Consider the following 22682-nt stretch of genomic DNA (forward strand, 5'->3'; position numbering starts at 1 on the left):
ATTAGTCTTCTTTCAAAGTGTACTACAGTTGATTTTAATGATCTAAAAGCTCTCCCTGCCCTTGCATAGGGAAAGAATGATGATTCATATGTACCTATTTGCGTAAGGTAAACTTACAAAAATATCAGGCAAATGTATTTCAGAACACAAGGCAAATACAGACTTAGGATATTAATTAACTATAACATGATTCTATATACTAAATTTCTCCTGAGTAAAGCTGAAAGTTACTGAATGGTCATTTCATTCTTTTGTCTTTAGGAATTTGGAATTAAGAAAGGACAAGATGAAAAAATGCAGTGATACTTACTGGAAGATGGTAAAATTTTACATGAAAAAACATAAGAATATTGCTTTAGAGCCTAAACTAATTGTTAAACATCAAGAAACTTGAAAGTGGTAGGTACCTTTGAAACTTGAAGTTAACCTTATTAGGAATTTGATTAACTCTTTGCCTTAGGAGTTGGTGAAATGTTTTGTTTAAAATTTATCTACTGGGAAGTATTATGAAAACTCTTAGAGACAAAATGCAATATTATCAGTGCACATGGGGAAAATACATTAATCAATCTGATTATCCTCTTATTGGCACAGAACATAGCAATGAAACAGAAGAGAAAATACCAGTGTGGATGAGACACAATGGCAGAGACTACTAATTGCCCACAAATATCTGAATGTCTCTTTTCCCTTCTATAATAGAACTCCTGAGTTTAGCTGGTCACATTGCTGTCCAAATACAGACTTTTCTTCCAGTCTTCTTTGCAACTAGTCGAAGCTATGTATCTAAGTTCTGGCCATTAAGAGGTGAGCAGAAGTGATAAATGCTTCTTGTAACTGTTCCCTGAAAAGAAATGGACACTTGTACCTTATTCTTACCCCCTTCCCATTGGATGACAAACAGTGAAAGTTGGACTCATGGATGAAAGGCATACGCTGAGGACAGCAGTTACCCTGCCAGCTCTGGAATTCTCATGCTGCACTGCTGGTTAGAGAGAAATAAAAGTCTATCTCATTTAGTCCGCGTGTTTGAGGGCTCTTTGCTATTTCAGATCACCTTGTGCCATAACTAATTCAACACTTCATGAATTCTCAGCAAGAACTGCACACATTATGATGTATATTTCTCTTTCAGCTCTCTGTCATTGTGTATATGTGTATGTGTGTGTATGTTTGGGGTTTTGTATGTTTGCTAAGTTGTCATTTAAAATATATTTCTGGGACTTCCCTGGTGGCCTAGTGGTTAAGAATCCATCTTGCAACTCAGGGGACGCCAGTTTGATCTCTGGTCGGGGAACTAAGATCCCCTATGCTGCGGGGCAACTAAGCCCGCGCACCACAACTAGAGAGAAGCCTGCGCACGGCAACGAGGAGCCCGTGTGCCGCAATGAAAGATCCCATGTGCCGCAACTAAGACCTGACACAGCCAAAAAATAAATAAATAAATATTTTAAAAAATATATATATATTTCTTATAGTAGGTCATAGACAAAAAAGTTTAAAGAACACTAATATGGAAAAAATGTATAAGAAAGTCTTGTTTCTTGTGCAGTGGCAAAAAAAGAAAATTGTATACAATACTTGCTTTGAGAACATGCACTATTCAAGACATCCTAGATAATTTCTCCTTATTTTAAAATTTGTTTTCATAGCAGGGAAGTGCCGTCTTTCAAATTTTGATGTTAGAAACAAATCTTTCATACTAAAGCTACTAGAGCGATTATTCTGATATTTACCTACTAAAGTTACTGAAAGTAGTGTGGAGGCTGGAGATACTGTGAGGGAGAAACTGTTCTACTTACTGTGCTCTATTAACCTCACAGCATTCTTAGCCACTATGTCTCAGACACCTTTGAAAGTCTGATGGAAAGAAAAACTTCTCTGGAATAATGCCCCAATCCCATAGCCACACAAAATCTGGCATATAGTTACAGAGCAGCACACTGCACCCCTCAAAGCTTCCTAAATTAAGAACACCTAATTTTCATTTCATGAAACAAAAATTTACACATTTAAATAATTGCAAAATAATCAAGGATGAAACAGTTCCATCTCATTTGTTGTAATTAGTTGGAGAATGCACAATACAATCAGGGATATATTACATTTGCAACAAATGATGATCTATACAGTTCTAATTTAATGAGCAATTATAGGTATGCTACCAAATACCTGGTCAACCCTTTCGAGTACCTACTGGTTACTGCTTTGTTTATTAGAGTGCACAAATTTTGGGTCAAGTGATTGAGACATTTGTCAGGAGGTTCAGGTGGTTTGAAAATTTAATATCAACTAATAATCTAGGAAATAAAGCATTTTCTGAGTTATTTCTCAATAAATCTTTCTCTATTAAAGACTGTGGTCAAGCATAACTGATCATCAATCATATAGACATTGAAGTATTTCCAAATACTAAGATGGGCTATGCTATTTCTGTTTCACTCTCTTCTTAGAAGATATTGAAATGAATAGAGTTAATAACTATCTCTTCGGGTTATTTTAGAGAGCTCTGACTGACAAAAATTCCAACTCTTCCCTCCTGCTACTTACTACTGCTTTCTAGTAGTGTAGGGATTTATTGGATTTTGAGTTGCACCCTGGTGATCTAAGAAAATTTAATGAGCTGTCATATTTAATGAATCAATATACCAAAAATAAAACTTTTAAAGCGTAAATTAGTATAAAATCTTATCATAATCAAACTTCAATTACTTATTTTCACCAAATTTGAACAAGCCCTCTTATTAAAAATTTCAAGGTATCATATAGAAATAGGAATTAAAATCCATCATTACCTGGACTGTGGCCTTTGGAAGCCATGCAAAAGAAATAAATATCTTTTCCTTAAAGTTAAAACCAGCAAAACACACCAGCAGATATGTAGCCAAAATTCGTATCAATACTGCAATGCCCAGGGTGGCAACACAAAGGCCTGTAAGAAATACTCAGTTTTTAGACATAATGAAATACTGGGGGAAAAACTGAATCACATGGTTACTGATTCAGGACTCTTTCAACAGAAGTCTAAAAACATTCACAAAATTAAAAAGACAAAAATGGCTAGGCATAATTTATCAAAACATCAATATTAAGTATCAATCAGATCACTTGTTTAAAAGAAGTTATTTCCCCTTGATTTTTTTTTTATAGTAAAATGCAAAAGATTTATTTGCTCTGAAGAGAAACCAGAATATTCCCTTAAACTGAAAACAGAAATTAAACATATTTTAATTTCTACAAAGGAGATTTGAATGTTCTTTTAAGCTTTATAGCAAGAAACACACTTTCTTCCATGCATTTATTTAACAAGAATTTATTCAATAACTATGCATGGCAGGATCTGGACTAGGTACTAGTATCCAAAAATGTATAATGTACAGAGTCTGCTTCTATGAACTTCAAAGACAGAGGAAGACAGAAACATAAAAAACTAATTAATATACTATAAGGTAAGTACAGTATAAACATACTGGTAAGAGGGCATAGAAGAAGAAAAAATTATTATTTTCATCAAAGTGGTTGAGAATTCTTTACAGAGAGTATAAGACCAGAGGTGATATTCAAAATATTTATGAGCCATTATGGAGGCAATCAGCCAATCAGAACAGAGCTCGCTGGGCAGTGACCAATCAGAACAGACAGTGGCAGTCTACAGCTGTTTCATCATACTGGTGTGTACACTGACAGCCCATTAGCCCTGGTTTTCATATACAGCTACTGCATTCAGTCAGCATTTAGAATCCTTTGCTGGTAAAGGTAAGTTCATCCTGAAGTGCAAAATAAAGGATTGTGACTTGGCCGCTGCAGGCTACTGGAATCTGAGAAAGGCACAGCTAAAGTGACTGCTAAGTTATAGGGTGATTTTTTTTTTAAAGTAACATTTGTTGAGCATTTACTCTGTGCCAGGTTCTGTACTAAGCTTTAAGTGCATTACTTTACTTAATCCTTACAACCTGTGGGGTAATTCCTCTCATTTTACAGTTGAAAAAAGTGAAGTTCAAAAAGGATAAACAACTTTGTCAAGTTCAAAAGGCTGGGTAAAAGGAATAGAACACTGCAGGAGGCTCTACTGTAAATCTGCAATTTTTTTTTTACCAAAAAGTTTTGTGGCTTTTTGTTGGAAGATATTTCTCCCAGGTTGGTAGATTTTCAAAAATATTTGTTGCTGAAGTACAAGATACAAAAGAGATGATCCCATTCCCAGGAGGGAACGTTGAAGGTTTGGGGAGAAGATGAAGAGGAAGTTTTAGACACACTGAGTTTTAAGTTTTGTGGGATTTACAAGTGGTGATGTCCAATCAGCCACTGGATTTATAGATTTAGAGATAAAGATTTTGGAATTATATAGTTTATAATCAAAGTCACTGAGTGTAGATGAGCTCAAGGAAGTGATAAAAGAGCGAGAAGCATAGAAGGTTTTGGAAAGAACTTTGAAGAGGGCCAGCACTTAAGCCATACATACTGTAAAGACTCAAAAGGCACTGGAAAATATGAAATTTCAGACTTCAATGTGAAAGTGTTTTAAAGAGGTCAGTAGTATCAAATGCTGCTGAGAGATCAAGTACAATAAAGACTGGTAAGTATTCAGTGGATTTAATAATATAACCTTGGTAAGAGCAGGGTTGGTTGTGTGATGGGGCAGAAGCTAAACTGAAATGTACTGAGGAAGGGAATGAGAACTGAAATGGAAAGGGGACTATAGACACCCTTTTGGAAAAGTTTGAAAAGAGCAATAGAGAGATAAAGTGGTAGGTGAGGGGGGAAGTGAAATGGAGGAAGGATATATATATAGCTTTCATAAATATATGTGTGTGTATTTATTTAAATTTTGATTGTGATAAAATACACATAACAAAAATTACCATCTTAATCATTTTAAAATGTGCAGTTCAGTAGGCATTAAGTTAAACATTTACATTTTTGTGCAAAAAATATCCAGAAAGTTTTCATCTTGTAAAACTGAAACTCTGTACCTATTAGACAACAAATCCCCATCTCCCCCTTCCCCAAACCACTGGCAACCATCATTCTACTCTCTATTTCTATGAATTTGACTCATATAAGTAGAATCATACAGTAGCTGTCTTTTTTTTTTTTTTGGACCTTGTTAATTTTCTCTATTGTTTTCTACTTTGTTGATTTCTTTTTTTTTTTTTTTTTTTATTGAAGTAGAGTTGATTTACAATGCTGTGCCAGTCTTGGCTATACAGCAAAGTAACTCAGTTATACACATACAGACATTCCTTTTTTTATATTCTTTTCCATTATGGTTTATCACAGGATAATGAATATAGTTCCCTGTGCTATACAGTAGGACCTTGCTGTTTATCTATTCTATTTGCAATAGTTTGCATCTGCCAATCCCAAAGTCCCAGTCCCTCCCTCCCCCTTGGCAACCACAAGTCTGTTCTCTATGTATATGAGTCTATTTTTGATTTGTAGATAGGTTCATTTGTGCCATATTTTAGATTCCACATAGTAGTTGTCTTTCTATGATTGGCTTATTTTACTTAGTGTAATGTCCTCCAAGTTCATCCATGTTATATCATGTATCAGAATGGAAGGATATTATTTTAAGATAGAGATCAAAGTCTGTTTAACTTCTGAAGAGAAGAACACTGTGACAAGGATATTTGAGGATGTATAAGAAAAAGGGAAGAATCTATGTGTAAGATCCAGAAAGAGGTGGCAGGGGATGGGATCCCTAGTATGGATGGAAGAGTATTGTGATGCAAGGAAAGGAGGAAATGATGAGTATATGTGTATAAAATAATTTTTAAGTGAAGTGCTAATTAAGAGAGTTTTAACATAATGGCTTTCAAATGTGTGAATGAATAAAAGAATGAATGAACAAACATTTTTATTCTATGGGTACATATTATAGAACTCACTAGTTATCTTTAAAATTCTGGCCCTTGATCAGGGTAAGGCTAGATGAACATTTTTATCCTTGGAAAAACACTTTAAGGCCTGCATTTTATTGATGGCAGTCAGCAGTGTCACTTTTCTTTACAAGGAACAATATTTAAAGGTGTAATATTTACTGTCTTAGATTGACAAACATTATTTTCTAACGAACTGCTCTAAAAGACTTAGCTCGTTACTTTTTTATATAATTGTGACAATGGGAACCACTGAACACATACCTACTAAAGATATTTCAACTGAATATTAAAAGAGTTGATTTTAGCAAAATTCTTACCTACAGTTTCTGGTCTGAGAGATGTAATGGATACCTCTGCTCCAATCAGTCCAAAGAGAAGGGGCTGAAAGATGAACCAGGCAACTGCTATAACCTTTTCAACGTCTGCCTAAAAGGAACACAAACACACCCAAACAGACTTCCATTATATGAATTTAGAAGTTCTAAGAATTTTACTAATTTGAAATTTGAGTCAATTTGACCTGAGATAGCCTTTACCTCTGTAGCATCTATAAATAAGAAGTTAGCTAGAAGAGAGTAAAAAATTGCGCAAAGATATTTCTAACACAATGAAGATATATGAGGTACTTTAGTGTTGGTTTACAGATAAATGTTAATTGTAAAGAGTCTTACAAAGTAATCTTAGGACTTCTGCATCTGAATACACAATCTGTGTGTGTGTGTATTATAATGAATAATATTATATTAATTATATTATTATTACATTATTGCATAGTTTAAAATTTTGTTAATTTTCATTCAACAATATGATTTAAAGACCTTATATCAGTGCATATATCTAGATATTCACCTCATAATTGCTGCATAGTAATCTGTGGTATGGAAGTACCATAGTTTATTCAATCATTTCTTTATCGATAGGCCTTTAAGTTGTTTCCAATTTTTTCTTTATAAAAAAATACTGTTTGTGGATATCTCAAATCATGCACAATGATAAAATACAGGTATAACAAAGTGCTGTGCCAGTTATTAATTTATTGCTCTTTGGCTCCAAATCTGCCCTTCCTTGTTTCTCTGCAGAAAATGGAGCTGGGCCCTTTAAATATTTCACCTTTGCCAGCTGGTACCATATTAAATATTGTCAGTAGAAGGTGCTGAAATATACTGCAAGAGAAGGAACTCTGCCTGGTTTCTGTGGCTCTTCCCAGCAAGATCTTCCAGCACAAGGCTCCTGCAGTCCAGGTGGCTTCTCCAGTGCCAGGCTTTTACCGTGCATGGTGGCCAGCAGCTTTCCTCAGCTGACACCTGGGGTGGTTTCGTAGCCACCTCCCTTGGGCCATATACCTCCCCATGCACCCTAGAGGGTGGATTTCCTATAAGTTTGGAGAGTAGATTTCTAGTAAATTTTGTAGGTAGGGCACCATGGTGATTTCTGTGTCACCCAGTGAACCAAGGCTCTAACAAGGTCTGGATTCTCAGCCCTGGGGGAGGGAGTAGTGAGGTGAGGAGGAGAGGTGGAAGGGTGTGCTTTATCTCAGCCCTAGGAGTTTATAGCTGCTATTCCTTTATTATTTAGGGGTCTCTTTACATCTTACAAGCCAATCCCTTGTTAACTGATCCCCAGGATGGTTAATAATAAGCTTCCCTATTCCACGTTACCATGTGATTTCTCTTTCCTTAGAAGATCCTATTTGATATAAGCATAACTTTATAACACATAATGCAAACATCCTAGGAAAAGACTGACACAGTTGACCATGCAAAACTAAAATGTCTGTGGCAAAATAAACCATAAAAAAGACAGTGACAAACCAGCAGAAAATAACTGTACTATGTGTAACAGAATAAGGAACAATGTCCAATCAATAAGAAAAAGATAGAGACCCTAGTAGAAAAATGGGCAATGCATATGCACAAGTAATTGTACAAGAAGAAACACAAATGGCCAAAAACCCTGAGACACTAAAACTCAGTAATCAGAGAAACACAAATTAAAATGATATACCATATTTTTGGGGGAGGGGGTAATCACACTGAAAAAAACACTAAAAAAGTTTTAACAATGTAAAGTATTTGTAAGATTGTGAGCAAACTGAATAATTGGTAGGAGAGCAAACTGACAATGCTTTTTTGGAGGGCAATTTAGCAGTACCCATTACAGTACCTAAGAATTCACATTTAACAGATATTTTCAATCAACATTAAGAATCTTTATTTTGGGGGACTTCCCTGGTGGCGCAGTGGTTAAGAATCCGCCTGCCAATGCAGGGGACATGGGTTCGAGCTCTGGTCCGGGAAGATCATACATGCCGCAGAGCAACTAAGCCCGTGTGCCACTACTGAGCCCACGAGCCACAACTACTGAGCCCATGTGCCACAACTACTGAAGCCCGCATGGCTAGAGCCCATGATCCATGACAAAGAGAAGCCACTGCAGTGAGAAGCCTGCACACCGCAACGAAGAATAGCCCCAGCTCGCTGCAACTAGAGAATAGCCCGTGCATAGCGACAAAGACCCAACGCAGCCAATAAATAAATAAATTAATTAATTAATTTTTTAAAAAAAATCTATATTTTTGGACCACATTTTTACCCTTACAATTACATGTTCTTAAGGATATGCACTTCCATATATGTATGGAACTCTGACAAAGGAGGATTACATTGTTTCTCTATTTTCTTCAGTTATTATTTCTGATATGTTTATTAGGGTGAAGATTCTATTTCCTCTTAGCTTATAAAGACAGCATCTGTGAGGGGATTCGTTGATTTATTTATATAATTCTATTCCTCTATCATGAAAAAACAGTTATGTTTCTACATCATAAGGAATCAGATGATGAATGAGGTTCAAATTCTGCCACCCACTAACTGCAAGCCACTTGCCCTTAGCACCTCATTTGTCTCATCTGTAAAATGAGAGGTTTATATTAGAAAACATCCAAGATCCTTTATCATTTAATGACAGTGACTAGTTCTGCCCCAACAGGTCCAGTTGCCACCCTTCCACGTATCTTTAAATTTTACTTTTGAATTTAATTTTTAGAGTATATCGTAGCTAAAACTAGGACTTTCATTGATACCCACAGTTGTAAAGAACAAAATTCAACTGTATTAACTTTAGGTTACTTAGCCTTTTGTTGCCAGGACTAATTGTTTAAGGAAGGTCCTCAAAAATATTTCATGTATTCAGAACTCCAATGAGAGCAGAAGTCCTAAAGAGTTTTCTCTATCAAATTATTTTTACTTCTAAACTGTAGACTAAAGCCATGATTTGTATTTTGATTGTAACATTTTAGACTAATTGAACATCAGATATAGGCTTACATATTATATAATTTAAGAAAGGGAGAAGAGTCACAATATATCTTCTTGTGGCTTTTTCATAACTTCAAAAACAAAATGAATTTGTTTATAAAGAAAATGGAGCCATAGAATAAGCTAAGTATAAAAGAAGATGAGCCAAGGGGAATGAAGATTGTGTTGTCCATTGAAAGTTAAGGCCACTTTATACATCTCTATGCATCAATGGTAAGAATCTTCAAAAATATAAATCACTTTCAAGGATGGACAAAAGGAGAAAGTTAAGAGAAATGAAGGTTTCATCATGGGTTAAATATCTATGTAAGTGGACACTTCTCTTCTTAGACAGAAGAACAATTCAAGATTCAGAAGATCCAGAATATAACAGAAAACAAAATCCCATAACTATAAAGGTCATCTAGAAGCACTGAATTTGAAAATAGATGAAAAAACAGATGACAGGCTTAAAAAAGGTGAGTGCATTTGAATAAAATAAAACAAATGGTTAAGATTAATGATTATATGGAAAACAAAGCAGAAGAGTAAGAAATAACATCAGAAACTACAGGCACAAATGAATTTTATAAAATATTTTAGCTTTTCAAAGTATAACTCAACAACAGTATTACTATAGCACTACTGAGTTTACAAGTGTTTCATTTCCATTTCCCCAAACAACAGCCACAATTCTTTAGATGTTATTACTAGTCTCTTCATGTTACAGTTGAGAAAACTGAGTATTAGAGAAGGTAGGTGACTTTTTCAGGATTATACAGCTTGAAGCAGGATTGGAATCCCGGTCCCCATAACTTAAACTTTACGCTCTTTTTATAATGTTGTGCTGCTCTGGAGAGTGCCTGCCACATAATTGATTCAATGAAGATTCTTTTGCTTTCCTTTCTTTAGGGAACCAGTTTAATATATTCAAATTGTGTGTTCTCATCCTGACTCTGCCACTTACTGGCTTTGCGACTTTAGGCAGCCTATCTAGTATCTCTAAGCCTTGGTGTCCTCATTTGTAAAATGGTCTGATATCTACCTTTCAAGGTTATTGTAGAGAATACATGAGATGACGTATGTAAAACTTTACAAGAAAGACAACTTTAAGGAAAAAAAAGAACTACTGAGGAAAGGTCCTAATAAGAGATTCATAGATCTGATCACATGAAAGTATATGATATTTGAGTGTAAAAAATGAACAATATAAAAAGGCACAAAAATCTAACTTCATATGTATAGATGTGTGTATACACCACCAGGTGGTTCTGATGCATTCTCAAGTTTGAGAAACACTATTCTAAGCTGATGAGGGTGTAATGAGATAGGTACTTCATATATTACAGTGGAAAAGTAAATGGATACAACTCTAGAAAGCCGTTTGGTAATGCATGTCAAAAACCTCAAAATGTTCATATTATTTGACCCCAAAATTTCACTGTTAGAAATCTGGCCTAAGGAACTGATCAGAAATTGAATTTCAGCATAATTAAAAATAGCAGAGACTGGAAATCACCTAAATATTTAACTATAAGGAAATGGTTAAAAAAATTATGGGGCGTCCCTATGTGTGTGTGTATGTGTGAGTATGTGTGTTGTGTTTTGTATGTCTGTGTGTAGATAAAGAGATATACACAGGAGAGTAACCAGAGGTAAATATGAAAACAAGGTACCTAGTTCTTTCTCTGGGTTGTGGATTACATTGACTGTCTATGTAATCAACCAGGCTGCAGGTAATTCAGGCAAAGTTATGACAAATACATTCAAACAGATGCTTTGTTTCGGCTTTAACAATATTTTCCATATAACCCACACTATATTCTGTAGAACAGCGTAACTGAAACTCATCAAAGTTTCCCTTTCCCTCTTTGTTTTTCTATGCCCACAGCTAGTGACCACTTGTAGTAGGGATCAGTCTCCCCTTTGATTTCCCTGTTGCTAAAACTATTGCCCTATTCCAAATGACATGACTCTTTTTTGTTGTTTTTTAAAATCCTAGCATTTATGAACTTAATTTTAAATTGCAAAGTGTAGAAGTATAACGTTTTTAATATACGTGATATGTGTTATTCAAATAGATGTCAAAATATAGAAATGTGCCCTGTGCAATAATGCTACAGTTGTATTATAAGGGTAGTACCAGTCGCTTTGGAGTCAAACCTGAGCTTAAATCCCAGTGCCACTTTTTAATTTTGTGACCTTGGACATGTTTTTTAAGTTCTTCTGATTTACAGTCTCTATAAAATGGAAATGGTAATACTTTTTCAAAGTTTCTTTTGTGAAAATAAGTGAGAATACTCACTTAGTGCCTAGTATAAGGCCTTACAGAGTGGCAATAACATTTATTAGTTCCTTTCCCTCCTTTTACCCATGACAGGATAATATGAGTTGGTTGTTAATTTTTGAAAATTTTTAAGAGGTGACAACAAATAGCATTTTCCAGTAAAATTCAATTTGAAGAAACTTACTATAAGTGTATTTGAAATTTTTCCTGTTGAATAAATGAACAGAAATAAGCCAAAATATTTAAATAGTTTACAGAGCTGTTGGCTTTAGGTAGAGGAATTGTAAATGATCTTTTCTTTCCTTTGCTTTCTGACTTTTTTTATTTCCCAATATTTTAAAATGAGCGTATAGTACTTTCATACTCAGAAACAAAACTAATTTTATTTAAAAATTATTCTCTTTAGTAATTTATTTCTTTTAATACTGACAAAAGTTTACAATTAAGAAGTTAAGGGACAGACTCCAGTCTCAGTCACTATTTGGCTGCAACCTCATGAGCAACTCCAAGTAAGAATCACCCACCTGAGCCAGGTCTATCCACAGAAATGCAAGACAAATTAAAACAAAACAAAATTGTTGTTTTAAGTCATTAAATGTTGAGGTAATTTGTAACCCAGCAACTGACAACTGAAATAAAAAATATTTACAACAGCAAAAAAGAAACCAAACAATATACAAAAAAAAAGAAGTTAAGGGACAGTTTGTAGAATGCTAATGGCTGGCAAACTTCCCAGGTGTTGGATAAGGGGTCACAATGCAACTTTAGCTGCATCCCTTTACTGAGTGAAAACTGTGTTCTTGGTCCTGGGGCAAAGAAGTGGATCAGAGTGCTTCAAGGAGCAGGTGTATTAGTCCGCAGCCCAGACTGGGGTGGAAGACAGACAGTGGTGAGTCCTCAGAGAGAAGCTAGGGAGGCAGCACAGTCCTTTGTCCCGAGCTGAGATTGGACAGAAGACTGCCCACGATACGGGACAACCTTGCCTCAGCCCTCAAGAAAAGGGAAGCCATGGAAAAACAAATGTTTGATAAGAGCAAATGCTTATGAGAGATGAGGGATGACAGGAGTACCCGATTTATACGAGGAAGTTTGTTTACTTTTTAGCTTTGTTCTTGTTCGATGTTACATGAAATCAGAAAGTAGAACTGAATAATACAGGTGCTGCTGAAAAGAAAAAAAGTAGACCACCTGAAAGCCTTACAGCCAAGCCTCTGACAGGGCAACAAACCTAGGTGCCCATCTAGTGTCTAGAGCAGGGTTTCAAAGGGACTCTCTCCTATGCCTCGAAGTTCAATCCATCTCAGCACACTTTCCTGTGGCCTCAGTACCCTTGTTCACACAAGGCTCCAGGAGCCCCTTCCAATCCTTCCCTCCTCTAAAGCAAGATGACTCACACTTATACTTGTCCTAACTTTATAATCACACTGTTAGAGAATGGAAGCCTCCTATCTGAATGCTATTTACCCACAAGGAAATTCTATCTCTAGTATATCTCTGCAGAGATTCCCATAATTGAATATGATTATTTATCTAATCTCAAGATTTATAACCTTCACATGTTTCCATATGGCATTATATTAAGCTTAAGTATTTTGAGCAGTTGTCTTTAGGTTTTCCAAAAGGATATATCTGCATTTAGTTTAGGTCACATACATCTAATTTCTTTATTAAACAGAATAGCACACGATCCTGTCAAGTTCAAATCTACAAAAACGTATTTTAAAATTAAAATAAATAAATGGCAATCAGCTAATTTCCATAATACATATGAAGAAAACAGATAATCTTAATGATCTTGAAACTTGGTAAGAAAAACCAAAACAATCTCATAAAAAATAGGCGCAAGCTTTTGAATACACTGGCAAGTAAACATATGAAAAGATGATTAGTTTCACTCATAAAGAAATGCCAACAGATCAGCAATGAGATACATTTTTCACCCATCAGATTAGCACAATATCCGAAGACTGAAAATAGATCAGAGAAGCAGATTCTCTCACATACTGTTGGTGAGAATGTACATTGGTACAGTCTTTTAAAAGGGCAAATTGATGTTATCAAAAGTATCAGTGTGCACAGTCTTTCAAAGAGCAATCCTATTTCTAGAAATGTATCCTATAGATAAACTCAATAATATGCTATAATTTATTAAATTTTTTCTCATTTTAATATTTCTGAAATTAGGATATCAGTTTAATTGGCAGCATTCTTTTTCTTCCTTGATAGCATGTAAAATAATAATAAGACTGGATAGTGCCTTAGTGTTTACTGAATATAGTATATGTAAGGGCATTTTATTGAAGCGCTTTTTGTCTTAGCAAACTAGAAACAATCTAATGTCTGTTAGTAGGAGACTGATTAAATAGAGTATAGCACAGCTATACAATGCAGTACTCTGCAGCCCTTACAAAGGATAAGGAAGGCAGCATGGAAATAGAACCATGGTATGTTTTAAGTAAGTAAATATGTTTTAAGTAAAGACCTTAAGTTCTAGATTCGTATGTAAGGGGAAAAGGATGTGCGTGTGTGAACTTGGACATACATTTACAAATGTATAGAAAATAGCTTTTATGATTAAATAATTTCATTAATTTGATGTTAAGAAAGTATCTGGAAAGAAAAAATTAATCTGATCAGAAAGTGATCATGAGCAGAACTTAAAATGAATTCACCTTTGCGCTGGCCCATCCCTTGCCTGCAAGGAAAGCCAGGACCAGCGTGCACAGTCCTCCTGACCCAGGGAAACCAAAATACAGGCTGCTGAACACAGCCAGCACAGACAGCCCCAAGACCAGGAATGCTCTCTTCCACACGAGCTTGTCCTAGAGGAGGAGAGAGGTTGGTTAGCTCAATTATTTCATATAACTGATTTCTAACTATTGGTTTTTCCATATTCAGGGCTTAGTAGAAAATAACAACGTCTGTGTCTGAGCATATAAATGCATGACATAACATTTACTTTCTTCTCCTTAGTAAAAGTAGAGTTAGCACATGTACAAATGTTAGGTTCCTCTCCCAGGAATACCAGTTATCCTTCTCTGCAGTTATCAAAGCAGAATTTCACAGGGCTAAATGCAACAGCAGAACAAAGCACATAGGCTTTGGGGACAGAGAGATCAGGGATAAAGTTTCAGCTTTTACACCACTGACATATGTAGTTGGCCATATTACTTAAACTCTTCAAGTTTTCTTTCCTCGTTCCCGAAAGCAGTTACATCACAGGGATTCTGTGAAGGCTAAAGATATGATATCTCTATTATTTTTAGGTTCTCTGTTCACTCTTTAATTTGATACTCTCCTGGTTTTTCTTTCTAAATCCTTGATTACCAAGAAGCTTTAAGAGGCTGTAGACAGAGTAGTTTTTCGTTGTTGATTTTTTTTCAACTTTTAATTTTATATTGGAGTATAGCTGATTAACAATGTTGTGATAGTTTCAGGTGCACAGCAAAGTGACTCAGCCACACACATACATGTATCCATTGTCCCCCAGACTCCCTTCCCATCCAGGCTGCCACATAACACTAAGCAGAGTTCCCTGTGCTACACAGTGGGTCCTTGTTGTTGATTTTTAAAGTCTCAGAAATGTGTACCTCTTTCCCTTCACTTTTCCCTGTTTGGCCTTTTAAACTTCTTGATTGCTTTAGAAGGCAGGCAGGCTTTTAGAAGTGCTTGGCTTGGAGGCGTGCAGGCTTTGGCGGTGGGTTACCTGAGTTCATTCCCAGCTCCACTGCTTTCTAGCTATGTGACTTTGTTTAAATCATTTCTCCCTAAGCCTCAATTTCCTCATCAGTAAAATGCTCATATTAACAGTACTCTTTTCATGAGTTATTGTCTAGAGTGCACTAGATCAGCACTTTCCAACAGAACATTCAGTGATGAAAGAAATGTCTGTATCTGCATTGCCTACGGTAGTGTTCTATATCTGCTATGGCCACATGTAGCTAGCGGCTGCTATACTGAACTAGTGGCACTTTATTGTACATACCACATCATTTTATACACGGTAAACAACAAAATGTAAGCTATCATTTTTCTCTTTATTTTGCTGTTTAATTAGAAAATCCTATAACTTTCTATTATGCATTCATAAAATCTACAATCTACAATTGAAGCTTTTTGCGCACAGTAAAAATTCAAACCAACATACATTCAAGTAATGTTAATATTAATGTTCTTATGTACAGTTCTACTTTAGTTAAGTTTCTAATTCCATTCAAAATGCTCTGAAATCTCAAAATAATGCCAGTTCTTCTAGGAAAAAAAAAGACTTTTATATGTTTATCTAAGAGACGAGGGGCGTAACGGAAAACAAACAAAACCTTTGTTTATTAAGAAATCACTGTGTACAGTAAAGGACTTTGATATCTTTGGTGAGAAATGTTGAACTATATGATATGAGATGATAAGGTTTGTCTATTTGATAGTATTAGAATCTAAGGTATTTTGGGACTTCCCTGGAGGTCCAGTGGTTAAGACTTCGCCTTCCAATGCAGGGGATGTGGGTTCAATCCCTGGTCGGGCAGCTAAGATCCCACATGCCTCGTGGCCAAAAAACATAAAACAGAAGCAATATTGTAACAAATTCAATAAAGACTTAAAAAAAAATGATCCACATCAAAAAAAATCTTTAAAAAAAAGTAAAAAAGAATCTAAGGTATTTTGATACTAAAAAAAGAGGCCCCCAAAGCCATTTTATATCTTGATTTAGTTGAGTATTATGAGTAATAATAAAATTAAAATAAATAAAAATATTAAAATTAAGATAAAAAGACATATTGTATTATTTTAGAATTGATGTTATTTGTTTTACAGTGAAATTTGAAGTATACAGAATATAAATTAGAGAAAAAAATTCCAGGACTGCATTAAAAATCTTATACATCCAGCCATCTTCATAAATCTCATAGACAGCACTAATATTGCAATGAGCAGTTTTAAAATGGGGGGCCATTTTCTAAATCACATAATTCACATCAGCTTTCAGGGGAGTGCTCTAGAATGCTCCTCCAATGACATGTTAGAGCACGACTTACCCACAGATTATTTTTTTTACCTGGTCACTGCTTGGAAAATACTGAATAAAAAATCCAAGAAGCAATCCAGTTGCCATACCAATTACCACCTCCAAAACTCCTTTGAGGACATTAAAAACTGTGGAGCCTTAAAAAAAACATAAAAACAAAAACTTGAGACAGAATTCTAAATCCATAAATGCACAGATGTTAATCATTAACATAAAGAGTCTAATTATATAGAAGGAAAAATGTACAGATCTTTCCTGTTTTCCACATTGTTAAGATGTCTAATAAAATGGGCCTACATTAAGAAAGGTATGCATATTATTGGAGATAAATTTAAAAATAGGCATAAGCTATGATTTGTGTACTTTTTGCTATGTTTACTTCAGTATAAATTTATATAATTTATTATTTCCTAAGAAAATATGAAAGATAAAATTCATAAATCAGGTCTAATTTGTTCTACTGTATTATATGCATAGGCTGGGTGAGCAGACAGATCTAGTATTCAAACTGCCATTTAAGAGCCTGATTTTTTAATCATAAATGCATATTGATTTTAGTAGCTCTAATATATACAGAACACAGTAACTTAAGAATTTGGCAATAATTAAAAAAAAAAAAAAAAAAAGAAAGAATTTGGCAATAAAAGTAAAATCTTTTCTTACTACAATGAACGTAGGGGACTTACTCCTTCTCAAATGTTATTTCTAAGATTAAATCTGAAAATAAATTATTTTTGAAATTGCTCCTGGAAGAGTCTTTATTTGTTGCTTAGCTTCTTTGAAATATCACAATATAGAGGTAAGTAAACTATATTTTCCCCCATAGCAAACAGGATTTAGGAAACTTTAATTTAAGAAAATCTTTGCTAGCACACTGTACAGAAAATTATATTAAAATTGCTCAATATATAAAGCCTTCCTCACAAACCGTTCTAAGAAAATATGTACTAACCAGTTATGTGGTTTCTTGTTATTATAATTTCGGGTACAGCATATGCCACCCGCAAGGTATGCCACTTTGACATAAGGATTATTTTGAGCTGAAGGCAATTGAGAAGAAACATATACAAGATAAGCTCTCTGCCTTCTCCCTATTTGCTTTTAAAAGAAGGACACAAATTTGTAAAGCTGTCCCTCTCCCCTCTCCATCAGGAATGACAGAAGCTAACCACTGAGGCAACGTGGAACCCTAATCAGCCGAGGGACAGCACCAGAGGAATCTACATAACGAAGTGCTGAAACCAGCCCTTATCTAACAATAGTTTGCTCATATATTTGCCTTTCCACAATTTGTTGCCTCTAAAAGCTCAAAGTCCTTTTCCTTTGTCTTGCACTTCTCTACAAAATTATTTTTCTTTGCTAAGATGCTTTATAAGCCCCAATTCTAACCACCCCTTGAGTTACTCACCACTGTGTACTCCAGTGTGTAAGCACGACGCACGTACATGCTAATAAACTTTTTCTCTTGTTAATCTGTCTTTGGTCAGTCTGATTTACAGGGTCCCAGCCAATGAACCTAAGGTGGGTAGAGGGGAAATAGCTTTTCCTCCACTACAGTTTCCATCATCTCTCTTATTTAAAAAAAATAATTACCTCTGTAGTAATTTTACTTAGCTAGGATAGCTCTCTGTTAGGTAATGGTGTGACTGTCAAAAGCATCTAGCTGTGATAGTAGCCTATGTCTTGAGCGAATATGGTAAATCATTTACTATAAATGTGTAGAAAGGAGCCAATTAGTTTCAGTCTCTGATATAGTAAGGTTGTTTAAAAAAAAAAAAGACTTCTTGGGCCCTACCTCTGAAAATTCTGATTCAGTAAATCTGGCAGGGCTTGGGATCCACATTTTAAAGAAGCTCCAGGTAGTTCCCATCCAAAAGGCCTAAGGACCACGTTTAGTGGGGCAGGGCAGTGGGAAAACAGCATTGTGGACTGGGAAGGTTCTTCAGACAGTCTACAGCCGGCAGCCCTGCAGACCCTCCTCATTGCCCTCCCTGCCCTGCTCTTCCCCATCCCCTGTGATTCTAATGCAAACTGTTGCTCTAAAGTCTTGGTTTCCATTCCCAGAAGTTCTAATTTAATTGGCCTAAGGCAGTGCCTACAAGAGTATTTTAAAAAACTCCCCAGGTAATTCTAGTATGCAGCTGAGGCTGAGAGCTGTTGTTTAAAAGGTGTATACCAGGAAAAGAGTGCAAACATACTTTTGGATAGGTAGAGCAGAGTTAAAAGAGAAAAAAGTGTAGATTTGACTTAACAGATAAGAGGGAATCCTTACTGGTTCTTGAACAAGAAGGTAACCTTACGAAAGCCATGTTTTTGATAAGATTAATTTAACCAGTGACATATGGCAGGGACTGGATGTAAGGCAACTTTGGGGCAACAGGAAGAGGCAAAGTTCTAGGTGCTCAGCAGAAATCATATATAACCCCCCAAAATGGGCCAATAACTACAGCGGGGTGGAGAGACTAAAAATACATGACTTTCTATGAAGGTGTGTTCCCACTAAATTACCTGAAGCTAAATTTAAGCTACAATTACATTTTGTCAATAATATGAAATTGCAAATCTTATTTCCCACTCTTGGACATGGATTAAAACATGAACTTAAATTTATGCTGTGCCAAAGGAGAGTAAAGGTACTGAATAATAGTGGGAGAGGAAAAAATGCCTTAAGTTCTTTTTCATTACTACTTAAAACATAATGCCTACATTTCAAACACTTGGTAAGTATGAAAAAGATGCCCATTAAAATCATTGCTGCTATTACCCACCAAATGTTAAAACTGTTCCTATTTTAGAAGAGTGCTGTTCCTCCCACTTGGCCTGCTGTCATTGTGCTCATTGAAAATCTACTCATCCCTTGTGTGAAGTCTCCAAGATTAAACTTTCCCAGAGGCTCCATGTAGAAGCTGTTTTAGTCCTTCTCTAAATCTTCTTTAAGTCCTTCTTTGAATCTCCCCTTACTGCACTTACCAAACTGCTTGAGCAGTCTATGTCTAGAGGGTGAAACTACTGGTCCCTTCCTAGTATGGAACTAAATCTTGGGAGGTGACTTTTTCTATTTTAATTTGCCTTAATTAATTATCAAGCAACTATGCCATGCTTGTAACACCACAATCTATGTTTCTAGAGTGCAAGAGAACAGCACGTTGTGAACGGATCCCTGTACCTGTGGAAAAGGCCATGCCCAGGCAGGTGTTGAAGCCAGTGATGGCCAGAATATCATCGAAGCTGCCAGCAGCCATGAGTAAGGTCGGGACGCCTTTTTCAACACCATAGCCTCCTTCCTGCAAAAGGAGCATTGAAGGCACCACGACAGCTGGAGATACAGCACCTAAAACAAAACTAAGCAGGCAGCGCTTTAGGCATTTATGACAGTATCTTACTCATTATTATTATTATTGTTGTTGAAAGTATAATAACCTCTACTCTTTTAGAGGTTACACTTTGGACAACTAAAGTCTTTCAGATGGGAGCAAAGCACCAACCCAGAAACATATACATATATGCGAGTTCTATAGAACACTTTTTTCAAAGTATGGCCATGGATAACCTGTATTAGAACTACTTAGGCTGCCTAAAAAGTTATATTTATGGGTGGTATAGAAGACCTAATGGGGTTAGGCCCCAGGAATGCCTTTTTTTAAAAACGAAACATTCATGGTATGAGGTTTGAAAAATATGGCCATAGACTTTTTGGATTGGAACCCAGTGACGTTAGGCCTTTTACCAGGATTGAGTATGTAAAATAAGACAACAGATTAGAAGGAAAAGGCCATAATGACACTGACAGTGACATTCATAATGGCAGCAGTAGTAACACCAGAAAGCATTTTATAGTGCTGACTACGTGCCAAACACCATTTTAAGCACTTTACATATATTAATTTAATCCTCACAATAACGCCATGAAAAAGCTACAATCATTATCTTTGTTTTGCAAATGAGTAAACTGAGGCACAGAGAGATTAAATAACTGGCCAAAGATTGCATAACGCAAAGTCATAGAGCTGGGATTTGAATCCAAGCAGTATAGCTCCAGGGTCCTAACCCTGAGAAATAAGAACTTCTTACTTGTTGCATACTCACTAGTACTAAATTCTAAGTACTTTCATATCTATTTAATTCTCATGGCTTTTAACCATTAGAAATAAGAACTGACAGTGGACGGAAGAGATAGCAGAGCTATCTAATCAGACAGTCTGGTGACAAAAGAAGGAGGAAAACACTTCTGGGTGTTGATGACTGTTGATATATTTCTTATCCTTTATACAGACTTTGAAGTGAGATCTGGCATCTCTCTCACCAGTCTGGAATCACATATAGGTAAAAGATAATTACTTCTTCAATAGTTTAAATTATTATAATCACTGCAAAAGCTAGACATACACTATACACATATACTATAATTTGAAGTTATAATATTTAGATTATGCTGATACCGATGTATTTTTTGATGTCCTTAAGAAAATGCTATTACGTGTTCTCTTGTAAGGAATCAGGGAAAGCCCTAAATGTCTGTGCATATTTTCATACAATAAAGAAAAACCATTACCCCAGCATAAATCCCCATTGCCACGGTAAACCCATGAGGAAGTGGGCAAGAAGAGCAGATGCACACGCCTCCACAAGACAAGGACCCAAGGATAATCTTACACAAACACCCTTCAACTTCTTCAGGGCCTGAAATAGAAACATAGACATACTAAAATAATTCTCTAAAGACATGCAGAGATTATGACATTAAATGCTTTTGCTTCAATATTCAGCCCACATCTGGATCATCACAAATCTTCCAGGAATGTTCCACTTAGAACATCTAGTGTTCTAAGTGTTTAGAGACAGCTTATTTATTCCTCATAGCAGCCCTATGATATAGGTAATATTATGCCCATTTTGTAGATGTCCTCATCTAAAAAGGCTCAAGTTAAAGTGATTTGCCTATGATCATGACACTGGTGAGCTGTGGAGCTAGGTCTGCACCCAGGCAGGCTGCTTCCCGAGTCTGTGCTCATAATCCCCACGCTAGCTGATTTAACCCTCTCAGTGTCAGCTTTATTTACAATTTATGGTCCCAAAATGAGGCTTGGGTGAAAACCTCCGTCCCCCAAAACATGCATTTCTAAATCAAAACATTCCAAAAATTCATTCCTAATGAAAAAAAGCATTTAAAAAAACTCATACTTGAGACTCATTCTACATAGGAGGCAGTTTCCTGAGCCAGTACAGTTAGCCCTAAACTCTTATATAGGGCTTCGCATGCCAAAAATATGATGTCTTCTCTCTCATGACCATAAGTTATAACTATGGCCCATATCTCTGTCAGAGAAAAGGGGGGGCCTTTATTCTTGGTGCTGTCCCCGCACAGTAACTCCACCTTTCTCCAAGAAAGAGTATGGGAACATCTTCTGGGGAGAGTTCTGCATGAAACAGATTCTCTTCTCTTCTTGAGAATGTCATGCACAATGCCCACTTCCATTTCCCAAAGCTCAGTGATTCTAAACACTGGCAGTGGTGAAGGAACAAAATTCCTAGTCAATAATTAGAAATTTGTACTTCATACATTTGAATCAAGCCCAAGGCCAGCGCGAACCAATATGACAGCCAGGGCTATGCTTCTCAAAGCAGAAGACCACTTGTGCTTGATCTGTACGTTATCACTGATGACAGGGATATTTCTGATGAGAAACCCAGCAAGCAGCATGCCTAGAATGGAAAAGTCAAACAACTCTTTAGTTAGTTTTCAAGTACAGGCAATAGGTTTTGGCACTTTAGCTGTGAAAGAGACTACCCTATAATCCTAGGAAATACTTCCTTTTTTGCTTACTCGTTAGGTGAAATTAGGTTAAGCTTTTAATTAAAATAATATAATAAATTAGAGGAGCTAAGACAAGGCTTTAATATGAAGATAAAAACAACAGATTAGAATAATTAATAATTCCTAAATAACTGAACCTGAAAGGGAGAAACAGGATGCAGTATTTGGATAGAAAGTGTGATCAAATTCTAAATGTAAAATGTTTTAATACAATGTCCAGGGACTTCCCTGGTGGTGCAGTGGTTAAGAATCCGCCTTGCAATGCAGGGGACGTGGGTTCGATCCCTGGTCGGGGAACTAAGATCCCACATGCCGCGGGGCAACTAAGTGCACGTGCCGCAACTAGTGAGCTCACGCGCTCTGCAGCCCGCGCACC

At 36.0% G+C, this 22682-nt stretch overlaps 1 protein-coding gene across 5 annotated transcripts in view; it reads right to left on the reverse strand.

Moving 5' to 3' along the window:
* Positions 1-22682, reverse strand: part of SLC9B2 (solute carrier family 9 member B2) — a 46842-nt gene that overhangs the window by 1090 nt on the left and 23070 nt on the right. For 3 of the 5 annotated variants that reach the window (XM_036852979.1, XM_036852977.1, XM_036852978.1), the window contains 7 exons: positions 22052-22194; positions 21044-21171; positions 19658-19833; positions 16522-16628; positions 14141-14290; positions 6203-6311; positions 2796-2932 (listed from right to left, as the gene is read on the reverse strand). In XM_036852979.1, the coding sequence (XP_036708874.1) occupies positions 2796-2932; positions 6203-6311; positions 14141-14290; positions 16522-16628; positions 19658-19833; positions 21044-21171; positions 22052-22194 (950 nt within the window). The remainder of the gene's footprint in view (positions 1-2795; positions 2933-6202; positions 6312-14140; positions 14291-16521; positions 16629-19657; positions 19834-21043; positions 21172-22051; positions 22195-22682) is intronic. The other 2 variants (XM_036852981.1, XM_036852980.1) reach the window with 1 other exon arrangement.

Source organism: Balaenoptera musculus, chromosome 5 (genome assembly GCF_009873245.2).
Source record: "Balaenoptera musculus isolate JJ_BM4_2016_0621 chromosome 5, mBalMus1.pri.v3, whole genome shotgun sequence".
In the NCBI taxonomy this organism is placed as follows: domain Eukaryota; kingdom Metazoa; phylum Chordata; class Mammalia; order Artiodactyla; family Balaenopteridae; genus Balaenoptera; species Balaenoptera musculus.